Consider the following 27576-nt stretch of genomic DNA (forward strand, 5'->3'; position numbering starts at 1 on the left):
CCTCATTAAATGTCACCAGTATGGTAAAGCAGACTTCGTAGGCAGGAGACTTATAGGAGTGGAGAGTCACTAAATTGCCTACACATAGAGCAGCAATTCTGCTTCTCAGTATTGAGATTTGGCCTATATGTTTCACTTATATCCTGAGCAAGATAGGGAGACCCAGTCTAAAAAAAAAAAAAGTAGTGGGGAGGAGAAAATGTGTATAGAGTTAGCTTAGGGTTGTAAGAGGGTTTCAGAAACCTTTTGACAGAGTAGAGAAGAGTGGAAAAATAAGGATAAGGGAAAAAAAATTGATAGTGCCATATATGGTATCTGAATCCCTGAAAAAAAAAAGGTGATTTTTTTTTTGATAGTATTCCTTGCACTGTCAAGACTTAACTTTCTTGTTTTCCATTTATCTATGCTTATAAAAGTTAATTTTACAAGAGCCAAAAAGCTTTCAAAGTTATGCCCCAAACCACACATATCCATATAATTGCTGTAATGCTGGTAACATGTGTTTCTATTGGACAATATATGGTTAACTTAAATTTCTATCATTAATACAGGAGAACAGTTTTGACATAGCTTATTTTTACTTATTTCCATATATACTACAGGTTGAGCTACAGGTCAAACAGCATCCCCTAAGAAAAGAATAGCCCATAAATCAAGAACTGCATAGAATAAATATAGTGCAATTAGGCTATTCAGCAAATTCAAACATTCATTAACCACCTACTATATTTGCTATGCATTGCACTGGAGATGAAAATGAAAAATGGAAATGAAAACCAGTCCCTGCCCTTAAGGTGCACCTCTATTCTACTGAATCATCAAATTGTTTATAGGATCTGAGGCACCACCATCTCATCCAATTCTTACTAAGCACAGTCTCTGATCTAGGTCATCAGAATGTCTATGGGGCCACAGTTTTCTACCTCTCCCTCCCATGTCTTGACCCTTCTGGAGTTAGTTGCAGATAGAAGAGAAGGAAACAAAAATACCTCTTTATTCTGATCTTCCTGGCCTAAGGGCTGTTACACAATTAGGACATATGTCAGTTAATAAACACTTATTTAGTGCCGGCTGTGTCCCAGGCACTGTGCTAAGTTCTGGGGATTCAAAGAAAGACAAAAGACAGTCCTTGCTCTCAAGGAGCTCACAATCATAAAAGGGAGTACAACACATAAAAAGAAGCTGGGGAAGAGGAGGAGTGAGGTACCCCTCAATGAGTCCAGGTGAGCAGCCAGGTGGGAAACAATGAGGTGTCTCCCCTGGGTTCCCTACTTAAATGGAGGATCCAGGAAGAGCTCTTCAAGGTCCACCCACCATCTTCTCTAGTCAGAGAGAGGTAGGATTCCAATTGGGAGGGTGATACAGAGCAGGTATGAGTTTCAAAGGTGATGTGGCTTTTCAGGGAGAATGAATTTTGGAGACAATGATGATGTCCAAGTGAACAGCCAGGTGAGAAATGATCTTCTAGTAGCAGGGTGACTAGGGGACACTTAACAAAAGGAGATGACCAAAGGCAGGCGTTTTTTCCCTTTGGGGCAATAACCCAAGATAGTCTAGCTATGTTCGTGGTCTTCACTATCTCAAGATCTGGGAGTAGGAAGAAGAGAAGTGTTTTTTACTAGATACAAAAGAAAGCCAGGGAAGTTGAGGTTGGGGAGGTAGGGGGAGAGAAAAATCTCACTGGGGTCCAGGTAGTTACATTTCCAAGTACCTATCCTACAGGAAAATGTTAAGGAGCCAGGTACCAGAATCCCTAGTGAGGCTCTGCTTTCCTGCCTTGTAAAGCTGAGGTCTAAGTCCTTTATTTCAGCATGACTATTGTGAATGGGTTATACTGTATTTTAAAACTGATTGTTTGTGTACTATTCTCAACCATATGGCATTATCAGGAAGATTTTTTTTTCTTAATAGGTAACAGGAAGCATCTGGAGATCATTAAAAAACATTGCTCAATTTCCAAAATGCAGCCTAATCCATTCTCATTCTTTTATTAATTCTAGACTCAACTCATCCTCTGCCTGTGATTCCTGCCCCAAATTTACTAATACAGAGATCCTGGGTTTTCCAACTGCTTGTTATCCAAGGGTGAGGAACTTGTGGTCTTCTGGGTCCTTGGGTGCAGCCTTTTGACTGAGTCCAAGTTTTATAGAACAAATCCTTTTATTAAGAGAATTTGTTCTGTGAAGTTTGGATTCAATCACAGGGCCACACCTAAGGACTTAGAGGGCCTCATGTGGCCTTGAGGCCACAGGTTCCTTATCCCTAGTCTAGACAATATGCATTTTTCATTCATTCAGTTTTTCTGACAGTGTGGGTTGTTAGCCTTTTTGAGTTTCATAGCTTTCCTTAAAGAGTGCCTGTGATGTTTTAGGGCTTGATACATCTAGCCAGCATATCGTTTTTGACTGACTCTATAGTGTGATTGCTACTCAGTTGTAAATTATGGAACACCACAAACCTCAAAGAATCAAAGTTGTGGGTAACCTACAGTCATTGAAGTACATAGTGGTCACAAGTAGACTAACATATTTCCAAAAATTACATTCAAGAAGTAAGAGTTTGTTGCCAAAAATACATGATCAAAAGAGGAGGTGTTCAGGTCTTGTAGTTTGTATTAAGAGTGAGAGGTCACAGAGGTAGACTCTATACATTACACTGGTACCCACAAAATGCCAAAACGAAGAACATCATTTTTATAGATTCTTTGTGGGAGATCCATGGGAAAATGTGGAAAAGAATTACATGGAATGAGAAGGAATGTATGGATTATAGTCTGCACTGCTAATCTCTTGCTCCATTGAAGTATTTGAAGAAATTATTTCAGAGTAAAGTTTAGAAATAATCCATGTATACAAGATTGCTTTAACTTCATAATAGAACATCACTGTTAAGATTTAATTCTATTTAATTCTGCAGTTTTTTTAAAAGATGATTATGAATTTGAAAAACCTGTTAGACCATTGTTAAATCAGTTCATTTAAATTTTAAAAATCAAAACATTTCACTCAATAGATTCCTTTTTAGTTACACTGAAAATAAGTTAATAAAATTTTACATTGTCAGTGACAGTTCCTACAAAGTCATTTAATTTTTTTTCAAGTTTAATGTACAAATGCTTTTTTGGATATTGTTAGAGTTTGATGTTTTTTCTTACTCTTGCTCTACAGATTTTTCAACAGATGCTCTATTATCTCTACCCTGGCAGTGGATTCACCAGTTAGTTAATCACTTACTAGATAGATAATATGTTCTTGCTTTTGCTGAAGAAGAGCAAACTTTATAGTCAGACGGAACTGTTGCTTAAGGGAAGAGTGTGGAAAGAAAGGGGGTCTAAACTGCTATCACTGTGAAGCCAAAATTTTGTTCATCAGCTTTTCATTTAATTATGTGTGAATGCAGTATATGTGTATCCAAAGCTTTTATAGCAAGCACCATTACAGCCTCCACTGAAGTCACTCACAGACATTTATTTGTAGTAGGAGCTGTGGGAGGCAGTCAGAGTAGAGGAAAAGAGCACTGAACTTGAGTCCAAAAGACCTTGCATTTGAATTCTGGATCTTCTACTTACTTTCTAGATGATATTAGGGAAGCTTGATAGCTTTAATTGCCTTATCGTGAAAATGGAAATAACACACTAGCTAGACCATGTGGTTGTATGGGGGCTGAAAATGAATAATTCATGTGAAATGTTTTGTAACCATATAGTGTCATGTAAATATAAGCCACTGGTATTACTGTAGTATTGTTGGCGGTTAGGTAAGATCTTCTGCCAGAAAGAGAAATGAGATTTTTACGTCTGTGCTAAAATATAAACATCCTAAGACAGATTTTGAACCTAGGTTTATGTATTTCTCTACCCTGTCAGTAGCTAAAATGATCAGTCATTCTTCATATATATGGTGTTGCTATACAGCAAGGAATTGACCAAATTGGAGTTTCATCTGATGGATCTCTTAGACTTTTCAAACACTATTCCCATACATTGACACCGTTTTCCCTTTTTTTGGTTCCTTCTAGGATTATTGGACTAGTAATAGAGATCCTTCTAACTCCTCTCCCCATGATCCCATAAAATTGTCTGAACATGTTAGAGTTTTACAGCTCCTTCCACCTTTCTCTGGCACATCTTCCCTTCACCAAGTAATTACTTGAGACTTCTTCACAAGAGTGGTAGAGACTGTGCCATATATGGTATATGAAACCCAATAGTCAACAAGTATTTAGTAAATGCAGTAAATTTCAGCTTTCATTTCCATCGAACAAGCTCTGGGGCACACAAATAAAGGAAAAAAAATAGTGCCTGCCATCACAGAACTCAGATTCTAATGAGAGAGGCAACATGAAAACATATGTACAGAGTAGATGGAAGGTAATCTCACAGGGGGAAGACACCAGCAGTAGAGGGGTGAGGGGGAGAGTAGACCAAAAAAGACCTCCTACAGAAAGTGAGATTTGAACTGGGTCTTGAAAGAAGCCCAAAATTAATTAATGTAATAAATGAAGGCCCAATCCCTAAAATTAGTAAAAATATTTGATAAGAATGTTTCCCTCAGTTAACTTTTTTTAATTGTGAAACTAATTTTAATTATCACTGAATAATCCTTCAATTTTATAATTTAGGAGCAAGATAAATGGATGTCTTACTCCTTTTTCACTTTTTTCAGGTGATTATATCAATCTTTTCACAGAAGCTGTCAAATGTTATGTATTGATTCGTCATTAACATTCCATTTTATATAATAACTTCTACATATATATTGGACTATTAAAGATGAGTCTTCATTTATTAATCAGTCAATGAACAAACATTGAATAGGTGTCTATTATGTATCAAACAAAAGTACTAGGCACCGAGGAAACAGACAAAAAAAAACCCCAGTCCCTATCCAAAGAGAGTTTATAATCTATAGGAAGAGACAATGTAAAAACCATGTATGCATGTATGTGTGAGTATGTATAAATACACACATATATAAAACAATGTGTGTATGTATGTGTCTATATATATTTCAATGTATATAAGATACTGTGAGATATGTAGATCTATATATATCTATATCAATGTCTGTATATATAGCCATATCTATATCTATCTACCTTTCTATAAAAAACAATGGGAAGAGAGTTAAGACACTAGTAGTTGGGGAGGATTAGGAAGGAAGTACTTGGTACTTGAGCTGGACTGTGAAAGAAACAAGGGATTTTGAAAGGCAGGGAGGAGGAGGGAGAGCATTGGAATTATTGGGAAAAACAGCCTTTGCAAAGACATAGAGATGGGAGATGGATTATTATCCTTCTCAATGTCATTGTGAGGTGTACAGCAAGGCCAGTTTGATGATTATAGTATGGAGACAGTAATGTGGAATCAAGTTGGAATGATAGATGGGAGCCAGTTTGTGAAGGCCTTTAAATGTTGAGCAGAGCGCTTTATATTTGATCTAAGAGGTAACAGGGAGAAGCTATTTGAGTTTATTATTGAACAGGGACGTGATATATAATCAGACCTGTGCTTTAGTAATATCACTTTTGCAACTATATGGGAGGATGAATTAGAAAAGGAAGATACTTGAAAGGGATACAAATTTATAGACTTTTGCTGCAGCACAGGCAAGGTGAGGTAAGGGCCTGAACATAAACTGTGAACAAATAATCCTTCAAAAACTATTGCAGACTCTTTGCAAACTAGTAACAGACATATGGAAGATTGTTCAAAATCACTAATAATTAAATAAAAATCAAAATAACTCTGAATATTCATGTTGGACCCAGCAAATTAGCAAAAATGACAAGATACAGGACTACCCGCTATAGGAAGGATTGTGAAAAGACAGGCACAGTAGTAATCTGTTGGTCAAGCTATGAAATAATTTAACCATTCTGGAAAGCAATTTGGAATTATAGTGAGAAAGTGACTAAATGTCCATACCCTTAGACCCAGAGATATCCACTTCTAGGCTTTTACTACAGGAAAGGTCAGAGAGAGAAAGAAAGGTCCCATATGCATCAAAATATTTATAGCAGCACTTTTTGTAGTAGCAAAAAACTAGAAACAGAGTAGATGCCTATCAGTTACTAGTGGGTGAAACAAATTGTGATACATAAATGTAATGGAGTATTAATTCACCTATAATATAAATAAAATGTAAAAGAACTACAAAAAAAAATGGAAACCGAGCACCATATAATTATGATTGTTTGGCCATGGAGTTAAAGATGTATGTGAGAATGTACCACCCTTCATTCTTTGCAGAGATGGGCCCGTATGGCTGTGATGGAATTCTCTATGAGTTGTTGTACTTGATTGATGTGTTGATTACTTTTGCTGAAGTACTTCTCTCTTCCCTCCCCTCCCCCCCATTTAGAAAGGCTCTCTCTATATTGGGAGCTGTATATTGGGAAATGAAGTGATGTGACACCAAAAGATATCACTAAAAATTAAAAACAAGAAATTACTTTAAATACCCCTGAATGTTATTGCTCTATTTAAATAAAATAAAAATAATGTATTGTCTTAATTCTGAATAAAAACTTTTTTGATTCAGATCTGCTACTTCATTGGTATAGACAATTCCTAAGTTCTTTTGGGCTAAAAAAGCAGAAAGTAAGCTCTATCAGCTTCTACCATCTTGGAAAGGCTTTGGATATGATCTTATCAACAAACTGAGGACTACTTTCTGAGGACCAGCCTAGCAAAATATGGATAAACTCATCATCAGCAGGCTGTTCGCAGTGATTGCATTCTTTGACCATGACAACCCGTGAAATAAAAACAATGTACTGTCTTTACCCAGACCCCCTCCTGATTCTTCAGAGTAGTGGAAAACTACTAAGAGGATGTTGAGAATCATGCAGGTTTTAAATCAGTGGTACATTTTTAACTTGTCTTTTGGCATTCTAAATGTGAGACCAAATTTGTGAGAAAACATGCATAAGAGTTTCATAAGAATAGGATGTAATCTGCATTGTTGGAGAGAACATTTAAATGGATGATTTCACAGCTCCATTTGAGTATTTAAGGGAAGTCCTGCCATGAAAATGCCCCCTATTGGGGCCTGTCTCAGCTCAGCAATTTATTTATCAGCTTAGAGTGTTCTTGGGTCATCAAGAGGTAAAATCACTTACCAGTAATCACACAGCAAGTTTTTCCTGACTGCAAGACAAGTTTTCTGTCCATTAATCCATACTACTTCTCAAAAAAAAAATCTCTTACAAAATATTTAATAACTCTTTTAAGTAATGAAATTAGAATGTAGGTATGGAGAAAACTATTTGAGACTTTTCACATTGCTTTTTTAAATGAATAATTTACAAAATTACTTTTACCAAAAGAAGGTACTTCACATATAATTTGGGATATCTTGTTCTTCTGTTTAAGAAAGAGAAGCTAGACTAGATGATGGGTTATTAACTTTTTTTGTGTGTCACAATCACTTTGTGCAGTCTGGTGAAGGCTGTGACCTCCCTATCAGAATAATGTTTTTAATGTATAAAATAAAAATATATAGGATTAAAAAGGAAACTATAGCTATCAAAATGTATATATTTAAGTTCATGTATTCCAGATAAAGAATCCTTATATTAATTCTCTCTAGGGTCCCATCTAATCCTAAATCCCCTGATCCCATGTATATTCTAAGCAATTAATGCTAATTTGGGAATACATTTTAATTTTGCTATTAAAAAAATGAGACCTTAATTTTTTTCTATTTTATATTGCTTTGTCATGCTTAATAATTGGATCCAGTAAGACATTTATTTACATGAGAAATTTTATATGATCATTTATTATATATCACTTAAAATATTTGTGTCAGTTGTCAAGAGAACAACATCTAAAGTTAGAGTTGTAAACTTGACTCATTTCTTACTCAGAAAACTGTTGAAACTAAAAAAAAAATAGTTTCCTCTGTTTCTAATAAGTTAGCACAAGCCCAAATTATTCGTAATTACATCCTTGTTATAGCTTTAAACTTCACTCACCATTAAAGAAATGGGCATATACGTTGCAGCTAATCAGATGTGTGATTGTGTGGTTTCCTTTCTTGGAACAAAATAATCTTTCTTTCAAGGAGGGGATACTATTCTGTTGGGATGGTTTGTCTGAAGGTTTTTAGTATGACAGATTGACTTTAAGTTACCCTATTGGACATCTGGTTTGAAATGTCCAATAAGCAGTTGGTGATGTGGGATTGGAACTTAAGAGAGACACTAGACTGGATGTATAGATCTAGAAATCATTTATAGAGATAGTAATTGAAGCTTTAAGAGAATAGGAGATGAACAAGGAAGATTTTAGAGAAAAAAGAGAAGAGCGTCTAGGACAGAGCCTTTGAGGGATACACACAGGTAATGGTAGTTTAATATGGTTGAAGATCCAGCAAATGAAATTGAGATGAAGACCTCAGATAGTAGGGAAAAAACCAAAAAAGTCACAGACAAGAGAATATCCAGAAAAGGGTTGTCAAAAAGCATTTCTTAGTGAAATGTTTCCAATTTAAAAATCCCTTTTAAACCAGATAATTCTACATAGCATACCTGTAATATCAAAAACTAACAAAAAGTCTTACCTGAATCCTCAAGTATTATCCATTTAAGAATGATCATATATAACATTTTTCTCTATTCTTTTTTTAGATAATGTATGCTGAATTTAAGCACAGTCTGATAGGAAGCTATCTTAAGCCTCCAGATAAAATAACTAACCCTTCGTTTGCATACTGTGAAGCAGTACCTCAAGCTAATCTGCCTAAGAAGTTACAACCCCTTTCTACTCCAAACAGCCATGGTAAGGCTAATATAATTCTTCATTTTATATTATTACAATGTCTTATTTCTTGAATGAAATAAAGCATTATATGTGCTTGTGATAAACCAAATTCCTAACAGATATTTATACTTAATTTCATTTAAGTATGAATTTCCCAAAATCATGTTATTCTGTATTTTTCTTAGCATTTTATTTATGCATTTTAAAATAATAATGAGTAACTATAATAAACAATATTTCTTGCAATAGGGTTATATACAAAGTCTTAGATGTTTAATATAAAAGCAGTATAAATGCATGGCTTATTATAAACCAGTGTATTTTAACAGTGATTTGAAATCTTTCATTTTTCTTTGATTTTATTAATCTTTCTTTAAAATACTTCCAATATTCTTCAGACTCTTTGCTTATTATTATGGGTATCTTAAAATGTAGTTTAATAAATAAGAAATATTAAACTTAATGATAATTACCAAGAAACATAGTCTGTCATGAATATTCAAATGCTGGAAAATACCAATGAACCTTATTGGGTAGTATTGCAATAATATGACATTCATATTTCCTAACAAGGTTAATAACACTACATAGAGTCACATGTCAAAATTGCTAATTTTAGGGCCCCCTGATATAGAATTGGGGGCTTTTGAATTAGCAGAGGAAGGAGGAGTGGGAGAGTGCTGGAAGAAAATGGTCAGTGAGCTTGTTTTGGAGACAAAAAAAAAAAAGGTTTATATTAGCATTTTAAGCTACAATGTCATATTGCTAACTCCTTTTTAAGCTTTTTTAAAAAAATCTTTTCCCTAAGAATTGTTGTCTAATCATATTTTACTCATCCTGTACTTCTGAACTTGACCTTTGGAACATTTGGAGACAAGACCCATAATTGGCTGCTGTAAGGAAAGTGGGATGTAACCTATCTTCCAACCCTCTTATTGGTTGATCAGACACCTTCTTAGGTCAGTTCACCTTATCCCTGGGGTCAGACTACTTTTGGAGACCACTGTTCTGGAGGGGAGACTATACTTGTAGTTTTGTTTTTGTTTTTAGAAACTATTCTTTGGGAAAATTACATTCCAGCTATCTCTAATCAACTAAATCAGCTATAGAGTTGAGACATATTACGTGTTAGAGTTATATAAATTTCATTTAAAAATTAGACAATCTAATTACTTGGAAGGAACACTGAATTTGGTGTTAGAACACCCAACATTGAGTCCTGAGTATGTCGTAGGAGCTGTATGAATGTTCTGAGCTTCAGTTTCCTCATCTGTAAAATGGAGGTGATAATTCTTAGACTATCTCCCTCAAAGAAGGGTTGTGAGGATAAAATGAAGTCATATATGTAAAATGGGAACCTAAAAAGTCACATAGAAATGTGAGCTGTTATATATTTGATATAATGTTTCTTCACAAAGGCAGCATAGAGTGATAAATAGAGAGTTGACCTAGCAGGCAAGAAGACCTTAATTCAAGTTCTACCTCTGACACATTCTGGTTGTGTTCCTTTAAAGCAAGTCACTTAACTTCTCAGTGTTCTAGACACCTCTTTAAAACAATAAGTTGCAAATAAAGGACAGATCTGAATTGGTAGAGGAAGTTCCTCTGGAAATTTTACATTCCAGTGAAATCATAGTTCCAGGTCCTATCCTCTATTTCTCCAATTCAACTTTTTATGTTTCTAGATAAACCTTCAGTTCTACAGAGAGAAAGACATTTTCTGATCCAGAGAATAAAGTAGTAGTTACTGGAAGATGATATAATGTATTTATGAGCTATGAACTTTCCTGAACTGAAAAAGACAATATCTACCTCAAGGAGATCACTTTTTAATCCATCAACAAGCATTTATTAGATATTTACTATGTTCCAGGTACCATGCAAAGCAGTGAGAATATAAATATAAAAAAGGATACAATCCCTGCTCTCCATGAGTTTAATTCTAATCATATGATGATACTTCTCACTTTTTTCCCCCCAAGAACCAAAATCTAACATCAAATGCCAGTTGTATAGTAAACCTCTTATAGCAGGCAGAATATCACAAATGCTTTTTTGTACAAAAGTCTGACGATTTAGTGAAGTACTTTGCATATTAGGTACTCAACAAATGTTTATTGGTTGAACAGTTGACAGTCTCTTCAAGCACTTGGGAAATAACACATTTGAATTATTCAAACTCTTGCCAAGTCCTGTCAATTTTACCTTTGTAACATCTCTCACGTGTCCCCTTCTCTTGTCTGATGCTGCCATCACTCTGGTGCAGGCCTTCATCACCTCACCACTGGACTATTGCAGTAACCTGCTTCTGGGTCTGCCTGCTTCAAATCTCTTTCCACTCCAATCCATACTCCGTTCAGTCACTAAAATAAACTGACCATGTCATCCTACTACATATACATACACTTAATAAACTGTAGTGGCTTTCTATTGTCTCCAGGTTCAAATATAAAAATTCTGTCTTTGGCATTCAAAGTTCTTTATAACCTAGCCCCCTTCTACCTTTTCAACATTCTTTCATCTTATTCCCCACCATGCATTCTTTGGTCTAGTGACACTGGTCTCCTTCAATCAGTAAATATTTTTTAAGTGCCAGGCACTGTACTGAGAGCGGGGAGATACAAAAGGAGGCAAAAGACAGTCCCTACCCTAAAGGAGCCCACAGTCTAATAGAGGAGACAACATGAAAAGCAAGTTATATACAGGATAAGTAGGAAACAGCAGGGTAAGGCACTAGAAGTAAGAGGAATTAGGAAAGACATTTTGTAAAAAATAGGAAGTTAAGTAAGTCAGTCGGTGGAGTTAAGAAGGAAGATTATTCCAGGCATGGGGGACAAGAGAAAATATCTGGAGCCAAGAGATAGAGGATCTTGTTCATGAGGCAGGTAAGAGGCCAGTGTCACTGAATCATGAGTACGTGGCTGGGAATAAAGCATAAAAATTCCTTGCTATTGTTCCCCATTGCTGGAATTCTCTCTCGCGCCCTTTAAGTGCCGACTAATATCTTGTTCTCTACAGGAACCTTTTCCAACATATCTTAATTCTAGTGTCTTTGCTCTGTTAATTATTTCTTATTTATCGTATATATACCTTGTTTGTACATATTTGTTTGTTATTTGTTCTCTCCTCCATTAGATTTTGCCTCCTTGAGGGCAGGGATGGTCTTTCACCTCTTTTTTATCCCCAGTGGTTGGTTAGCACAGTGCCTGACAAATAGCAGCCACTTAAATTTTCATTGATTGATTGATTGAAAACTGAGTTTGTATATTCTAACCTAAGATTCTAAGCCTGTTTCATTTTTTTCCTTCTTGAAATTCATAGCATATTTTCCAAATTTGCTTGTTTATGCAATTATACAGTAAGCCTTAAAATGACTAATATGTATGATCTTAGAGATAAGGTTTTTATATATTGTTAAAAATAAGCAATTCACCCTGTTTAGCCTTGTTCATATTTTTAACTTTGGGAGTATAACATTTGAAATCTTTTGTTAACTTGGTAATTACAAATAGTATGCCACTCTTTTTTTTTTCCTAGCACAATACTGCTATTAAAAATCCTCACTTATAGGGTTAATAGGTAATATTGAATTTTTTTCCCCCCAACAGCTATTTTGTTGGCTCTGAAAACTCTTCAGGATAAGATTCATCAACTAGAATTAGAGAGGACACAAGCTGAAGATAACCTGAATACCCTTTCCCAAGAAGCTGCGTTGTATAAAAAAGCTTTGCTTAATGAAAATAATGAGCGAGACCTGGCACACCAAGAACTGATAAAGCAGAGAAAAGGTGAGGTTGTCCAGTAATTTTCAGAAACAGAAAGGTTATTATTGTTTCACTGATTTTGTCTTACCCCCTGTTATCAACATTGACAGTAGCCCATAGCAGGTAAGTGACTTGCTCAGAAGTCACACTGCTAATTAGTGGTAGAGGAAGAACCAAAATTTAGGAGTCTTGAATCTAAAACTCTTTTCTTTCTTTTTTTTTAAATTAATTAATTTATTTTTAGATTTCAACATTCATTTCCTCAAAATTTTGAGTTCCAATTTTTCTCACCATTTCTCCCCTCCCCTCTCCCCATAATACCTTGCATTCTGATTACCCCTTCCCTCAATGTACCCTCCCTTCTATCAATGTACCCTCCCTTCTATCACACCCCACCCTTTCTTTATCCCTATCTTCTCTCTTCTCTTGTGGGGCAAGATAAATTTCTGTACCCCATTACCTGTGTTTTTTATTTCCCAGTTATATGCAATAATAATTCTCAACATTGGTTTCTAGTATTTTGAATTCGAACTTCTCTCCTTCCTTCCCTACCCATCCCCACTAAGAAGGCAAGCAATTCAATACAGGCTATATAAGTGTCGTTTTGCAAAAGACTTCCATAACAATCATGTTGTGTAATACTAACTATTTTGCCCTCTATCCTACCCTGTACCCCCACCTTTTTTCTCTCATTTGACCTTGTCCCTTCCCAAAAGTGTTTACTTCTAGTTACTCCCTTCTCCCATTTGCCCTCTCTTCTATCATCCACCTCACCCCACTTGTCACTTCCTCCCCTACTTTCCTGTAGTGTAAGATAGATTTTCATACCATATTGAGTGAGCATGTCATTCCCTCCTTAAGCCATATGTGAAAAGAGTAAGCTTCACTTTTCCCCTTTCATCATCTCCCTTTTCTCCTCCACTGAACAGGATTTTTCTTATCTCTTTTATGAGTTATAGCCTGCCCCATTCCATTTCTCCCTTTCTCCCCCCATTATTTTCCTCCCTCACCCCTTAATTTTTATTTCATTATTATTATTTTTTTATGGATATCATTTCTGATTCAACTCAACCTGTACTCTGTGTGTGTGTGCATGTATGTGTATAAGTGTGATCCCTCCACCTACCCAAATACTGAGAAAAGTCTCAAGAGTTACAAATATTATCTTTCCATGTAGGAATGTAAACAGTGCAGCTTTAGAAAGTCTTTTATGATTTCTCTTTCCTGTTTAACTTTTCATGCTTCTCTTGATTCTTGTGTTTGAAAGTCAAATTTTCTGTTCAGTTCTGTTCTTTTCATCAAGAAAGTCCTCTATATCATTGAATGACCATTTTTTCCCTTGAAGTATTATACTCAGTTTTGCTGGGTAGGTGATTTTTGGTTTTAATCTCAGTTCCTTTGACTTCTGGAATATCATACTCTACACTCTTTGATCCCTTAATGTAGAAGCTGCCAGATCCTGTGTTATCCTGATTATACTTCCACCATACTGGAATTGTTTCTTTCTAGCTGCTTGCAGTATTTTCTCCTTGACCTGGGAAATCTGAAATTTGGCCACAGTATTCCTGAGAGTTTCTCTTTTTTGGATCCCTTTCAGGACGTGATCAGTGGATTCTTTCAATATTCATTTTGCCCTCTGGTTCTAAAATATCAGGGCAGTTTTCCTTGATAATTTCATGGAAGATAATGTCTAGGCTCTTTTTTTGATCTTGGCTTTCAGGTAGTCCCATAATTTTAAAATTGTCTCTCCTGGATCTATTTTCCAGGTCAGTTGTTTTTCCTATGAGATGTCACATTATTTTCTATTTTTTCAAAATTTTGGTTTTGTTTTTTAACTGCTTGGTTTATCTCATAGTCTTTAGCTTCCCTGAACTCAATTCTCCCTTTTAAAGAATTATTTTGTTCACTGAGCTTTTAAACCTTGTTTTCCATTTGGCTAATTCTGCTTTTTAAAACCTCCTTCTCCGCATTGACTTTTTGGACCTCTTTTTCCAATTGAGTTAGCCTCTTTTTAAAGGTGTTATTTTCCTTAGCATTTTTTTGGTTCTTCTTTAGCAGGCTACTGACATGCTTTTCAAGCTCTTGTATGGTCTGAGGCCATTTTATATTCATTTTGGGGGTACTGAAGCCAGAGGCCTTGACTTCTCTGACAGTATGCTTTGTTCTTCCTCATCCGAAAAGATGGAAGGAGACATTTGTTCACTCAGAAAATAACCTTCTGTGGTCTTATTTTTTTTCCCCTTTTTGGGGCATTTTCCCTGCCAGTTACTTGACTTCTGAATCTTTTGTCAAGAGGAGGGTCCTAGTGCTTCTCTTCTTCCCAGTACAAGGCTGAGATTCAAATCAGTTGCTCAATTCTCTGCTTTCCCCCCACTCCCCATCCCACAGGGCTTTGGGTGGGGGCAGGGCTGCCACTGAGGGCTGAGATCAGATCAGCTGCTCTATTCCCCCAGGGGCTTTGGGTAGGGGCAGGACTGCCACTGAGGACTGAAAAACTCTTTTCATTGTGCCAAATGTTATGTAACATCATAGTTTTTTTGTGTCTGTGTAGCTTATTTGGTTAAAGCATAGTCCTTGCACCAGAGTCGTTATTATCCATATTTAGAATAATTAGTTTTGATCCATTTCATCTTCACAGACTAGAAAAGTAGCCTATAGCAGTCATGTAGGTATAGCTCAAAAGTGGTATGGGGTAAAATAACCTGCAAATAATTGCAAATTAATGATAGTCACATGATTCCACTTGTAAGGAAAGATGAAGTCTCTGAAGTTAAATGTGAGAATGGAGTACCAACTACTTATTTGCTTCTTTCTCTTTTTCATAGATATAAGTGCACAGCTCAGTGCTACCCAGACTCGCTGTTCTATTCTAGAAAAACAACTGGAACTCACAAAGAAAATGGTTTTGAATGCAGAACAGGAAAAGAATTTTACCCTACAACCACAACAGGTACATCTATTTTATATAAGCAGTGATAGCAGAAAAGAGTTCAGACTCCTAAAACTACACCTCATTCCAATGTCATTTTGATACATTATCAAAGTCTCATAATTTAAAAGTTATAAGGGATCTTAATGGCCATTTAATCTAAGTGATACCTGAATGGAATCCCCACTATGATACTCCTGCAAGTGAACTACACAGACTCAAACAAAGAACTCCAATGAAAGGGAACCCACTATTTCTGAAGACAACCCAACCATACCTCCCCCATCTTTGATTACATCTTACTAAATTCAGCCTAATGCTCTATCCTGCCAAGATCTTTTTGGATACCTGCCTGTCATCCAATGTGTTAGCTTCCCCTTCCAGATTTGTGACATCTGTAAATTTGATGAGTATGTCATCCCTTCCTTTACCCTGGTCATTGATAAAAGTGTTAAACACCACAGGGTCAAGGACACATCCGGGCAATATTTGCTAAAGTCTAAACAAACTATAATATTCCTCTTATCTGTAAGTTTAGTTGCCCTATCAAAAAAGTCCATAAGGCTAGTTTAGCATTTCATCTATCATTTTTATTCACATTCTTTTGGGTTTATATAATCTTCATTTCTCAATATATACCTCTTTCCTCTCTCTCCCAGAGAACTATTCCTTATAACCAAGATTTTTACAAAGAAAAAAAATCCAGTTCAGCAAAACTAACCAAAATATTAATAAAATCCTACATTATGCAGTCATCCCTTCCACATCATGGGGGTTTTGGATTGCAGCACGCCTGCAATCTAGAAAATCCACATAAATTTTTTTGGCATTCTCTTCATACCAGAGAAAAATTCTGAATTATTATGATATTAAAAGATAAAATATATTGATATTACACAATACTACACTTGTATTTTATGCATTTTTGAGTTTCTAAACTTTTTCTCTGTCTGCTGGCCTTCATATGTCGTCTGTGGCTTCCGCATAACTTTATTCAAATTCCTATTCCAGCCTTCGATTTATTGAAACCACAGTAGGGAAAGTTGTGGTGTGGAAGGCATAAATGTATACAGTGTTTCACTTCCTTAGTTCCCCACTTCTGCGAAAAAAAGAAAGGTGGTACTCTTCTTTGGGGCCAAGGTTGTCAGTATAATTTCACTGCATTCAGTTTTTATTTTTTTGTTGTTCTTTCCATTTCCATTGTTGTGATAATTGTGCAAATTGTTTTCCTGGTTCTGCTTATTTCACTTTGCCTCCATTCATTTAAGTCTCCCCATACTTGTCTTCATTCATTGTTTCTTACAGCATATAATATTAATCATATTCATATGCCACATTTTGTTTATCCTGAGCCCTCCAGTCAACATACATTTATATTGTTTCCAACTCTGCTACTTCTTGAAGTAGTAAAAGTCTTACTGGCTCTTTGTAGTTCCTTCTTTCTTTGTTATGTGGACTTTGTTTTCTTCCATGTTTTGAATTTGGAACTTTTGCCTTTCTCCTGTCCCACTGCACCTATTCTCCCATTTCCTGTGATCTTTCAGATAGCATTGATAATGTCTAAGGACTCACATTTGCCAGTTTTCCCTAGGGATGTAGTTCATCGAGACCAGGTGTCTTCAATTTATTAAGAGTAACTCGGAGCTCTCTTTATCCTTGCTAAAACATTCTGATAGCCGTTTCTGTTCTCTTGTATCTGGTGCAGAAGAGACAGAAGTAAAACAAAATTTGAGAAGCTCTGTGTTTTCATTGTTTTCAGGTTTCCCTGTCACATCCATCCCAAGTAGCAGCCCCTTGTCTTCGTGTATCTACTATTCCTCAATATAGGTTTTTGGGTTTAATCTTTTCTTGTCCTTATCACCAGCCTCAGATCATTCTGAGCTTTAATATTCTTAATACTGTTGTTATAGAACCATCCTTGTTCTCAGTGCTATTGATCCTTCCTTCCATCTTTTCCACTTGTTTTTTATGTTTATTTTACTCTACGTTTTCCAGATACCAAAGGGGAAAAGAGAGCATTTCGGTATTCACAGTAGAATATAAAAGTTTTTGTATGGATATGAAAATATACAGCTTGCTTTTGTTAAGATTTATGACAGATTCACTATGTTAATTTTGAAATTTTTCTGCTTGTCTGAGTTTTCATCTGAATTTCCTTTTGTGCTCTTAAGTTCAGTCACCTTTTTATGTTTCAAACTTTCATTATTTTTTTTGGCCAAAATGTAAATTTTGCATTCATATGCAACAATTTCTATAGCCATTTCCCAGTTGATGTGCACTTGCTTTATTTCCTATTCTTTCCCACAACAAAAAGAACTGGTATAAATATTTTTATGCAAATTAGTTCTTTTTGACCTCATTCTAAAATATATAGAGAACTGAATTAAATTTATAAGAATATAAATCATTCTCCAATTGACAAATGGTCAAAGGATATGAATAGGCAGTTTTCACATGAATTTAAAGCTATCTATAGTCATATAAAAATGTTCTAAATCACTATTGATTAGAGAAATGCAAATCAAAACAACTCTGAGGTACCACATCACACCTATCAGATTGCCTAACATGACAAAACAGGAAAATGAGAAATACTGGAGAAGATGTCAGAAAATTGGAACACTAATGCATTGTTGGTGGAGTTGTGAACTGATCCAGCCATTCTGGAGAGCAATTTGGAACTACGCCCAAAGGGCTATAAAACTGTCCATGCCCTTTGACCCAGCAATCCCACTTGTAGGTCTGTCTGTATCCCAAAGAGATCAGACAGATGGGAAAAGGACCCACATGTACAAAAATTTTTATAGCAGCTCTTTTTGTGGTGGCCAAGAATTGGAAATTGAAGGGATGCCTATCAATTGGGGAATGGCTGAACAAGTTTTGGAATATGAATGTAACAGCATGCTGTTGTTCCATAAGAAATGATAAGCAGGTGGACTTGAGAAAAACCTGGAAGGACATATATGAACTGATGCTGAGTGAAGTGAACAGAACTAAGAGAACATTATATACAGTAACAGGCACATTGTGTGATGACCAAGTTTCATAGACTTATCTCTTCTTAGCAATGAAAGGATCTAAGACAACTCCAAAAGACTAATGTTGGAAAATGCTCTCTACATCCAGAAAAAGAATTATGGAGTCTGAATGCAGATCAAAGAATACTATTTGCGCTCTCTCTCTCTCTCTTTGTTTTTTCTTTCTCATGATTCCTCCCATTGGTTCTAATTCTTCTTTGCAGCATGACTAATGTGAAAATACATTTAATGTAAATGTGTATCTGAAACCTCTATCAGATTGCAGTTGTGTTGGAGTGGGGGAGAAAATGTGGAACTCAGAATCATATGGAAGTGAATGTTGAAAACTAAAAACTTAATTAAAAAACCAAATTAGCTCTTTTTCCTCTTTAATTCTCTTTGATTATAGATCTAGTGGTGTTATCACTGGGTCAAAGGGTATACGTACTTTAGTGACTTTGTGTATATAGTTTGATTAAGTCTTAATGATTTGGAGAATTTTTTTACATGGCTCTATAGCTTAGATTTCTTCCTTTGATGACTGCCTCTTCATATCCTCTGATCATATATCTACTATGAAGGGCTCTTGTTTTTATATATTTGAAATGGTTTTTTATATATCTTGGATAGAGACTTTTATCGGAGAAACTTGCTGCAAAGATGTTTTCCTAGGTAACTGTTAGTATGCATGGAAAGAAGCCAGTACAGTGACACAGAGAGGGAAGATGTAGTGTCTTGGATGAGGAACAGAAAGAAGGCTGCACTAGAGAAAATTTTCCAGGAAGGAAAATAAAGGACAGTAGAGTTGGAAAGGCAAGTCGGGGTCAAATTGTGAAAGTCACTGGAGTTTACTGAGTAGTATTGAGAGTGATGTGGTCAGATTTATACAAATCCCTTGGTTGCTGTGAGGAGGAGGGCTTAGAGAAAGGAGAGACAAACTACAACAATCCAGGCACCTGAATAGTACAGTAGAGAAAGCCTGGACTTGGAGGATGACTCTAGTTTGAATCCTGCCTCAGACACTTACTCTCAATCAGTAAACATTAAGAATCTACTGGGCACTTTACTGTGTGTTAGGGATACAAAAAGAGGCAAAAGGTAGTGTCTGTCCTCAAAGAGCTTACAATCTAATGGAAGAGAAAATATGCAAACAAATAGATACAAAGAAAGCTATAAACAAGATAAATAAGAAAAAAATTAAAAGGAAGGTACCAGAGTTAAGGAGGTTGGGAAAGTCTTCTAGTAGATTTCATAGGGACATAAAAAAAGCCAGAGTGGGGTGGTGCCAAGATGGCGGAGTAGAAAGATGCATATACTCTAGCTCTTCCCCCACAGCCCATTAAATACCTGTAAAGAATGACTCTCAACAAACTCTAGAGCAGCAGAAGCCATAGAACTATGGAGTGGAAGAGACTTCCAGCCCAGGGTGACCTGGAAGGTTGATGGGGAAAGTTCTGTTGCACCAGACACGGAGTGGAGCCCAGCCCACCCTTGATATTGAGTAGGGAAGAGGACTGGAGCAGGCCTCGGGGGTGAAATCCCCAGCAGCAGCAGGGGGGTTTTACAGATCCCTCAACCCACAGGCACCAAAGGTCAGTGAGAGGGCTTTTTCAGCTGGCCAAGAAGGGCGCAGGGTCCCCCCCATAGCTCAGGACCCAACAGGGGCAACAGAGGCCTCAGAGGGAGCTTTCAGGCAGCAGTGACATTCCTTGTTGAAGGCCTCATGGTAATGCCCCTGGGGGAATTGAGCAGCTGATCTTAATCTCACACTGAATGGCGGCCCTGCCCCCGCCTAAAGCCTGTTGGAGGAATTGAGTAGCTGATCTGAACCTCAGCCCTGAGTGCTGGCATGGCAGAACTGGAGATGAGGCTGTTGTGGAGAAGAAATTCTACTGCTCCCAGATCCTGGGCACAAAAGTTTCTGGTTGCTCCTTGATCAGTGTGCAAGCTTGATTGTGCCACCTTGGAGGAACTGAGATCTTACAGGTCCCCAGAGTATACCTCCTCTTGACAAAGAACCCAAAAGTAAAATAACTGGTTGGGAAAATGCCCAAAAAAGGGAAAAAAAAAAATAAGACTGTTTCTTGCTGAACAGTTATCTTCTCCCATTCTTTCTGGATGAGGAAGAACAATGCTTACCACCAGCGAAAGACATAAAAGTCAAGGCTTCTGTATCCCAAACATCCCAAATAAATATTCAGTGGTCTCAGGCCATGGAAGAGCTCAAAAAGGATTTTGAAAATCAAGTAAGAGAGGTGAAGGAAAAATTGTGAAGAGAAATGAGAGATGCAAGAAAATCATGAAAAGTGACAACTTGATAAAGGAGACCCAAAGAAATGCTGAAGAAAATAACACCTTTAAAAATAGGCTAACTCAATTGGCAAAAGAGATTCAAAAAGCCAGTGAGGAGAAGAATGCTTTAAAAAGCAGAATTAGCCAAATGGAAAAGGAAGTTCAAAAGCTCACTGAAGAAAATAGTCCTTTAAAAATTAGAATGGCACAGATAGAGGCTAATGACTTTATGAGAAACCAAGAAATCACAAAACAAAATCAAAAGAATGAAAAAATGGAAGATAATGTGAAATACCTTATTGAAAAAACAGCTGACCTGGAAAATAGATCTAGGAGAGACTTGTTTAAAATTATGGGACTACCTGAAAGCCATGATCAGAAAAAGAGCCTATACATCATCTTTCATGAAATTATCAAGGAAAAGTACCCTGATATTCTAGAACCAGAGGGCAAAATAAATATTGAAAGAATCCACTGATCACCTCCTGAAAGAGATCCAAAAAGGGAAACTCCTAGGAACATTGTAGCCAAATTCCAGAGTTACCAGGTCAAGGAGAAAATATTGCAGGCAGCTAGAAAGAAGCAATTCAGTATTGTGGAAGTACAATCAGGATAACACAAGATCTAGTGTCTTGTACATTAAGGGATCAAAGAGTGGAATATGATATTCCAGGAGTCAAAGGAAGTAGGATTAAAACCAAGAATCACCTACCCAGCAAAACTGAGTATAAATGGTCTTTCAATGAAATAGAGGACTTTCAAGCATTCTTGATGAAAAGACCAGAGCTGAAAAGAAAATCTGACTTTCAAACACAAGAATCAAGAAAAGCATGAAAAGGTAAACAGGAAAGAGAAATCATAAGGGACTTACTAAAGTTGAACTGTTTACATTCCTACATGGAAAGATAATATTTGTAACTCTTGAAACTTTTCTCAGTATGTGATCCATTGGTGGGATTATACATACACACACACACACACACACACACACACACACACAGAGACAGAGCACAGGGTGAACTGAATAGGAAGGAATCATATCTAAAAAAATAAAATTAAGTAGTGAGAGAGGAGTATATTGGAAGGAGAAAGGAAGAAATGGAATGGGGCAAATTATCTCTCATAAAAGAGGCAAGAAAAAGCCTTTTCAATGGAGGGAGAAAGGTGAGAGGTGAGAGGGAAAAAGTGAAGCTTACTCTCATCACATTTGGCTCAAGGAAGGAATAACATGCACACACAATTTGGTATGAAAACCTAAAAACCTATCTTACACTACATGAAGGTGGGAGAGAAGGGGATAAGCAGGGTGGAGGGGATGATGGAAGGGAGGGCAAATGAGAGAGGAAGTAATTAGAAATAAACACTCTTGGGGAGGTACAAGGTCAGAAAAGAGAATAGAAGAAATGAGGGGCAGGATAGGATGGAGGGAAATATAATTAGTCTTACACAACATGACTATCATGGAAGTCATTTGCAAAACTACACATATATAGCCTATATTGAATTGCTTGGCTTCCCAATGGGGATGAGTGGGGAGGGAGGAAGAAGGAGAAGTTGGAACTCAAAGTTTAAAGAATGAATGTTGAGAATTATTTTTTCATACAACTGGGAAATAAGAAATGCAGGTAATGGGGTATAGAAGTTTATCTTACCCTACAAGACAAGAGAGAAGATGAGGATCAGGGAAGGGGGGGGGATGTTAGAAGGGAAGGCAGATTGGTGGAAGGGGTAATCAGAATGCTCAACGTTTTGGGGTGGGGGAGGGAAAAAGATGGGGAGAAAATTTGGAACTCAAAACTGTGGAAATGAATGTTGGAAACTTAAATAAATAAATTAAAAAAATAAAAATAGCCAGAGAAGTCAGTAGTTAGAGCAGAGGAGGGAGAGTATTCCAGGTATGGGGAACAGCCAGAGAAAATGGCCGGAGCCAAGAGATGGAATGTCTTGTTCATGGAACAGCCGGGAGGCCAGTGTCAGCGGATTAAAGAATATATGGTGGGGAGAGTAGGGCATAAGAAGACTGGAAAGGTGGGGCGGAGGGAGCTAGGTTATAAAAGACTGCAGTAAAATATTAAGGATTATGTACTATTATCAAGTTTTGTTTATAACAGAAATGCAAAGATGGTTCAATATTAGAAAAGCCATAAAGGTAATATTAGGCCAAATAAGTAACAAAACAAAAGTCAAATGGTTATATCAATATATGCATAAAAAGTTTTTGACCAAATGTAGCATCCATTTTGGTTAAAAATTCTAAAAAAAATTCATAAGGATAAAAAGAAATTTCCTTATTATGATAAACTGCATTGATCAAAAAGACAAAAGTCAACATTTTATGTTATGGAAAAACAGTAGAGACCTTTCCAGTCAGAGCAAGGGCAAAGCTAAGATGTCTGTCATTACTAGTATGATTTGGTACAGTGCTAGAAATGCTATTCATAGCAATAAGACAAGAAAAAAGAAATTGAGGAAGCAAACAGACAAAGCTGAAACAAAATGATCACTTTTTGTAGGAGATAAGGAACTTAGTCATTTTCTTCCCTCAGATCCCTTCTTGAGACAGCAAAGAAGTAGGACAGAAAATACACTCACATAAGTAATCAGCTTTTCTTTGTATGACCAATAAAACGCAGTAGCAAAATGTAGAATGAGAAATTCCATTCAAAATAACTAGAAAATATATGAAATATTTGGGAGTCCACCTAATTTGAACTGTGTTTGGTTTTGTGTAATAACTTTTTGATTTTATGTAATTAAGGTTGTCCATTTTGCCTTCTGTAATCCTCTGTATCCCTTGCTTGATTGTGAACTCTTCTCTCACCCATAATTGTGAAAATTTTTCCTTCCTTGTTCTTTCAGTTTATGATACGATTTTTTATATCAAGTATCCATTTGGAGCTTATTTTGGTATAGAGTATGAGATATTGATCCAAACCTAATTTCTGTCAGACTGCTTTTCAGTCTTCTTAGAAGGTTTTATAAAAGTGGCATATTTGGGTATTTTGAACTTTAATGCTGTGCTGTTCAGTTGCTTCCAAATTGTTCATAAATCAATTTTTCTATTTTTTAACCAGTACTAAATCATTTTAATGATTACTACTTTGTACTGTCTTCCCTCTCTGTGTCATTGTACTGGCTTCCTTCCATGCATGGTATACATTCCCACCACACTCCTTCTTAAAATACATTGTTTCCTTTAAAATTCTGCTTGTGCCACACCTTGAACATGAAGACTTTCCCGACCACCATCACCCACGTACCCTCCGAGCTACTAGTGTCCTCCCTCCAAAAATTGATCTGACTTATTTTCTAAGTATTGTTTGTGGGTGGTGTTAGTATGAGTGGATGAATGTAGGCCAAATATTGCCAGTAACCTGTTTTTGTTTAAAAAAAAAAATTTTTTTTAAGCACATTCTTAGCTCAATGGCAGTTTGAGCTAACAAGCAGGCAGTTTGGCCATGGGCCATTATTTGCCAGACTCTGAACTAGGGATAATAGGGGCTGAATACAAAATCATCACACAGTGGAAAAAATGAGACCTGAGAGAAAACTGATTTGCTGTGAGGTGAAGAATAGGGAATTGGAATATATGCCTTCTACCTCCACAAATGGGTGGTTTGGAGTTCTCCTCTCATATCTCTTCTCAGTCGTATGTGATCTTTATAATTTTGCCACATTCACTTTTTATTTGTGTGTGTGTGGTTCTTTCTATTTACATTGTTCTATTTACATTATTTGCATTGTTACATCTCTTTACATTTACATCTATTACATAGTCATCATATACTTTGTTTTCTTGGTTCTGTATCATTCTGGATTAGTTCATGTAACTCTTTCTATGCTTCTCTGTATTCATCACATTCATCATTTCTTACAATGTAGTGAATATTCTCTTACGTTCATGTAACAGTTTATTTAGCCATTCCCCAGTTGATGTGCTCTGGCTGCCCCAAAATTGTAATTCCTGAACCATGATCTTCAGTTGCAAATTTCAGTTTTTGTTTTTATTTTTTCAGCATCAGTGGGAAAAGAGTCAGGATCAGATGAAGCTGAATGCAAAACTTGAAAAACTCGAAGTCTTAGAAAAAGAATGTGTCAGGCTAACAACTACTCAGAAGACAGCTGAGGTCAGCTTCTGCTTGTTTCTTTGAAGTGCCAATGTGAAGAGTAAATCTTGGTGTTTAGCATGTTTGATATTGAAAATAAATGCAGGGAGGATTATATTAAATGTATCAAATGCCTTTTAAACTTGGTGATCTGCACATAAATTCTGTCTGCACTGTGCTCTGTGATTGCATGAGTGTGGAATTTTAATTTTGGCATCTGTTTCCATTTGATAGCTAATGTGATTGAAGAATTCTGAAGAGTGTTTATTATCTCTTTTTGACTGGAAGAAAAGTCAGACCTGTCAACATAATACTCAGTTCTCCCCGTCTATCCAAATCCTACCCATCCTTCAGAATACTGTCAGGCCCTACTTTTCCTCTGTGAAGACCTTCTCTAACCCTCAGTGATTCCTTCCTTTTTAAAATGTTTATTATACTTAATTTGTATCATAGTTCATCATTATATACTGTTTTCCCTATCTACATCTTGAATTTAACTCCCTTTGCCACTACTTTTCCCAGTATTAGTATGTCTTCTCCATCAGTCAAAAGTTTTAACTTACCTTTTAAGTTCAACTCAAATACTACCTCATTTATAAATCTTTGTCCCAAGCTTTCTTTCCCTCCTTCTCAGACTTTCCGAAGTCCCTCACTTGTTATTTTTATGCTGTGTTATTTAGTTTGTATGTAATTTGTACATGTTTCATATCCACTTTGCTAGACTATAAGCTCTGTAAGGGAAAAGGCCGTGTTTTGTCTTAAGGTTTTTATCTCTTCAAATACGTACCTTCATATTTTAATATAAGAGTTTAACAAGTGGTTGGTTTTTAATATTTTAATTATTCATTGCTCTTGAACTCTTTCAGGTATTTTAATCTTGTCTCCCAAAGTAAAAGGAAAGGACTCTATGTTATACTTCTGTGCCCCCACTGTGCCTGACATAATACCAGACACTGATAAGTTGACTATAACAATTTGTTGGAGCCCTGACTGAAATTGTGAGGTCGTAGGACAGTTAGACTTGATAAATCATTCATAATTTAAATACTCCCAATATATTCAGCGTTATAGTTGGTAGCTGGAAATTAGTAAGTTAAAACAAGTCTTTTAGTGTGTCTGTCTCTCTCAGCCCTTTGTTATCATTTGTAATAACAGGTAAAGGAAGCACAAGAACAACAGGAAGAAAGTCAGCAAAAATAATCTTGCCAACTCTTCATTCCTTTTTCTTACTATTTGCTTTAACTTATAATTATAAAGACCCCATGTCCTTGAAATTGATTTAGTTTAATTTGAATAAAGAACAAAAAAATGTGATTCTTGTGTGTAACTCAATCAATTTCTTTTACAGGAAAAAATTAAACATTTAGAGCAAAAACTTATTGAGGAAGAACATCAACGTAAGCTAATTCAAGATAGCGCTGTTCAGGTGAAATAAACAACTACACGTTCTGACCCTCAAACATATATGTTTGATTATATACTTTCTGTTTCATTTTTAAGATAATAAGAATATTTGTTTCTTCCTCATCTTTAAAAAATAAGTTTGTGTAACAACAAAATAATCAACAAAGAATGAATATTGTAATACAGATTCTTTATTGAAGACATTACCCAGAACAGCTCTTACAGTAGATAATTTACATTTTATTCGACAAATAAATGTTAATAATAGTGTTTTGTCTTATAAGCTCAGAATGTTAGAAACTAGTGAGATGCAATGTCTTTTTTAAAGTAATGAAGAGTATCTTACATACTTTTCATTCCTATTTCTAAAAGCAATTTAATCATCTTAAGCTGTGATAAAACAATTTAATGATAACCATTTTTATAAATATAATTGAGGATCTGATCTCATAATATTTTTAAAGAAACTTGTAGCAAATCATTATTATGATTATTGATGCAGCTTCAAACTGGACTTGAGATCAATAGAATTTTAATGTCTTCAGTTCTACCTTCACAACAAACCAAGAAAAAGAAATCTGCAAAGGTAACAGTATAAACATTTACCTAAAAAATGTAGGTGTGTAATTGGCCACATGCTAGTATTTGATAATATTCTGTTGTTTCTATGCTTATAGCTTTATAGTTCTCAAGTCATGGCGTATTTTGTTTAATTAAGGAATACTTGATATGGAATTGTCATTTTTGACTGCTTAATAGAAGTTAAGAGAAAAAGTACAATTTCCTTTTATCATTTGAATTTGCAGTGGCATTTTACTTTTCTATTAGTATTCTCTCTACAAGTTTCGTTTGGTCTGATGTGTATACAACTCTGGTGTGAATTAATAATTGCTTATTCTTTACTTGACTTCTTTCTTATTATGAAACTTTTTTTCCCAAATAATTACAGTTCAGTACCTTTTTGGATTTTCTTCCCTTTTTTGATCTTATTTTAGGATAATTTTTTTTTTCTGACATAGAGTCCAACAAACATTCAAACTCCTGAAAGTACATTCACAAAGGACTCTTAAGCAAAATGACCCTATAGAGTGAATGTTATTCACGATACATGCTACTTCCCATTTTTATAGTTTACTACTTAAACAGTAAGGATATATACTTTATCTTTAATAATTTGCTGTCAACATTATCTATTCATCCCAAGGTTTATTGCCTTTTAGCATTCTTTCCATTCAGTGGATTTTATATGTCTACTATGATCAAAGCAAAAAACACCATGATAAAGTAGTTAGAAAAC

General features: G+C 35.8%; 1 protein-coding gene across 10 annotated transcripts in view; it reads left to right on the forward strand.

Annotated features, from left to right (window-relative positions):
- The window catches only part of CEP57L1 (centrosomal protein 57 like 1), a 72708-nt gene that overhangs the window by 33361 nt on the left and 11771 nt on the right, over nucleotides 1-27576 (forward strand). For 4 of the 10 annotated variants that reach the window (XR_011974452.1, XM_072643010.1, XM_072643016.1 and 1 more), the window contains exons 2-7: nucleotides 8635-8785; nucleotides 12376-12555; nucleotides 15357-15481; nucleotides 24786-24896; nucleotides 26224-26301; nucleotides 26782-26865. Coding sequence is in view for 9 of the 10 variants with exons in the window: in XM_072643016.1 (XP_072499117.1) it covers nucleotides 8635-8785; nucleotides 12376-12555; nucleotides 15357-15481; nucleotides 24786-24896; nucleotides 26224-26301; nucleotides 26782-26865 (729 nt within the window). In the remaining variant the exon portion in view is untranslated. Of the gene's footprint in view, nucleotides 1-8634; nucleotides 8786-12375; nucleotides 12556-15356; nucleotides 15482-24785; nucleotides 24897-26223; nucleotides 26302-26781; nucleotides 26878-27576 lie in introns of those variants that run through there. The other 6 variants (XM_072643012.1, XM_072643011.1, XM_072643014.1 and 3 more) reach the window with 4 other exon arrangements.

This window comes from Notamacropus eugenii, chromosome 2 (genome assembly GCF_028372415.1).
Source record: "Notamacropus eugenii isolate mMacEug1 chromosome 2, mMacEug1.pri_v2, whole genome shotgun sequence".
NCBI classification, from domain to species: Eukaryota; Metazoa; Chordata; class Mammalia; order Diprotodontia; family Macropodidae; genus Notamacropus; species Notamacropus eugenii.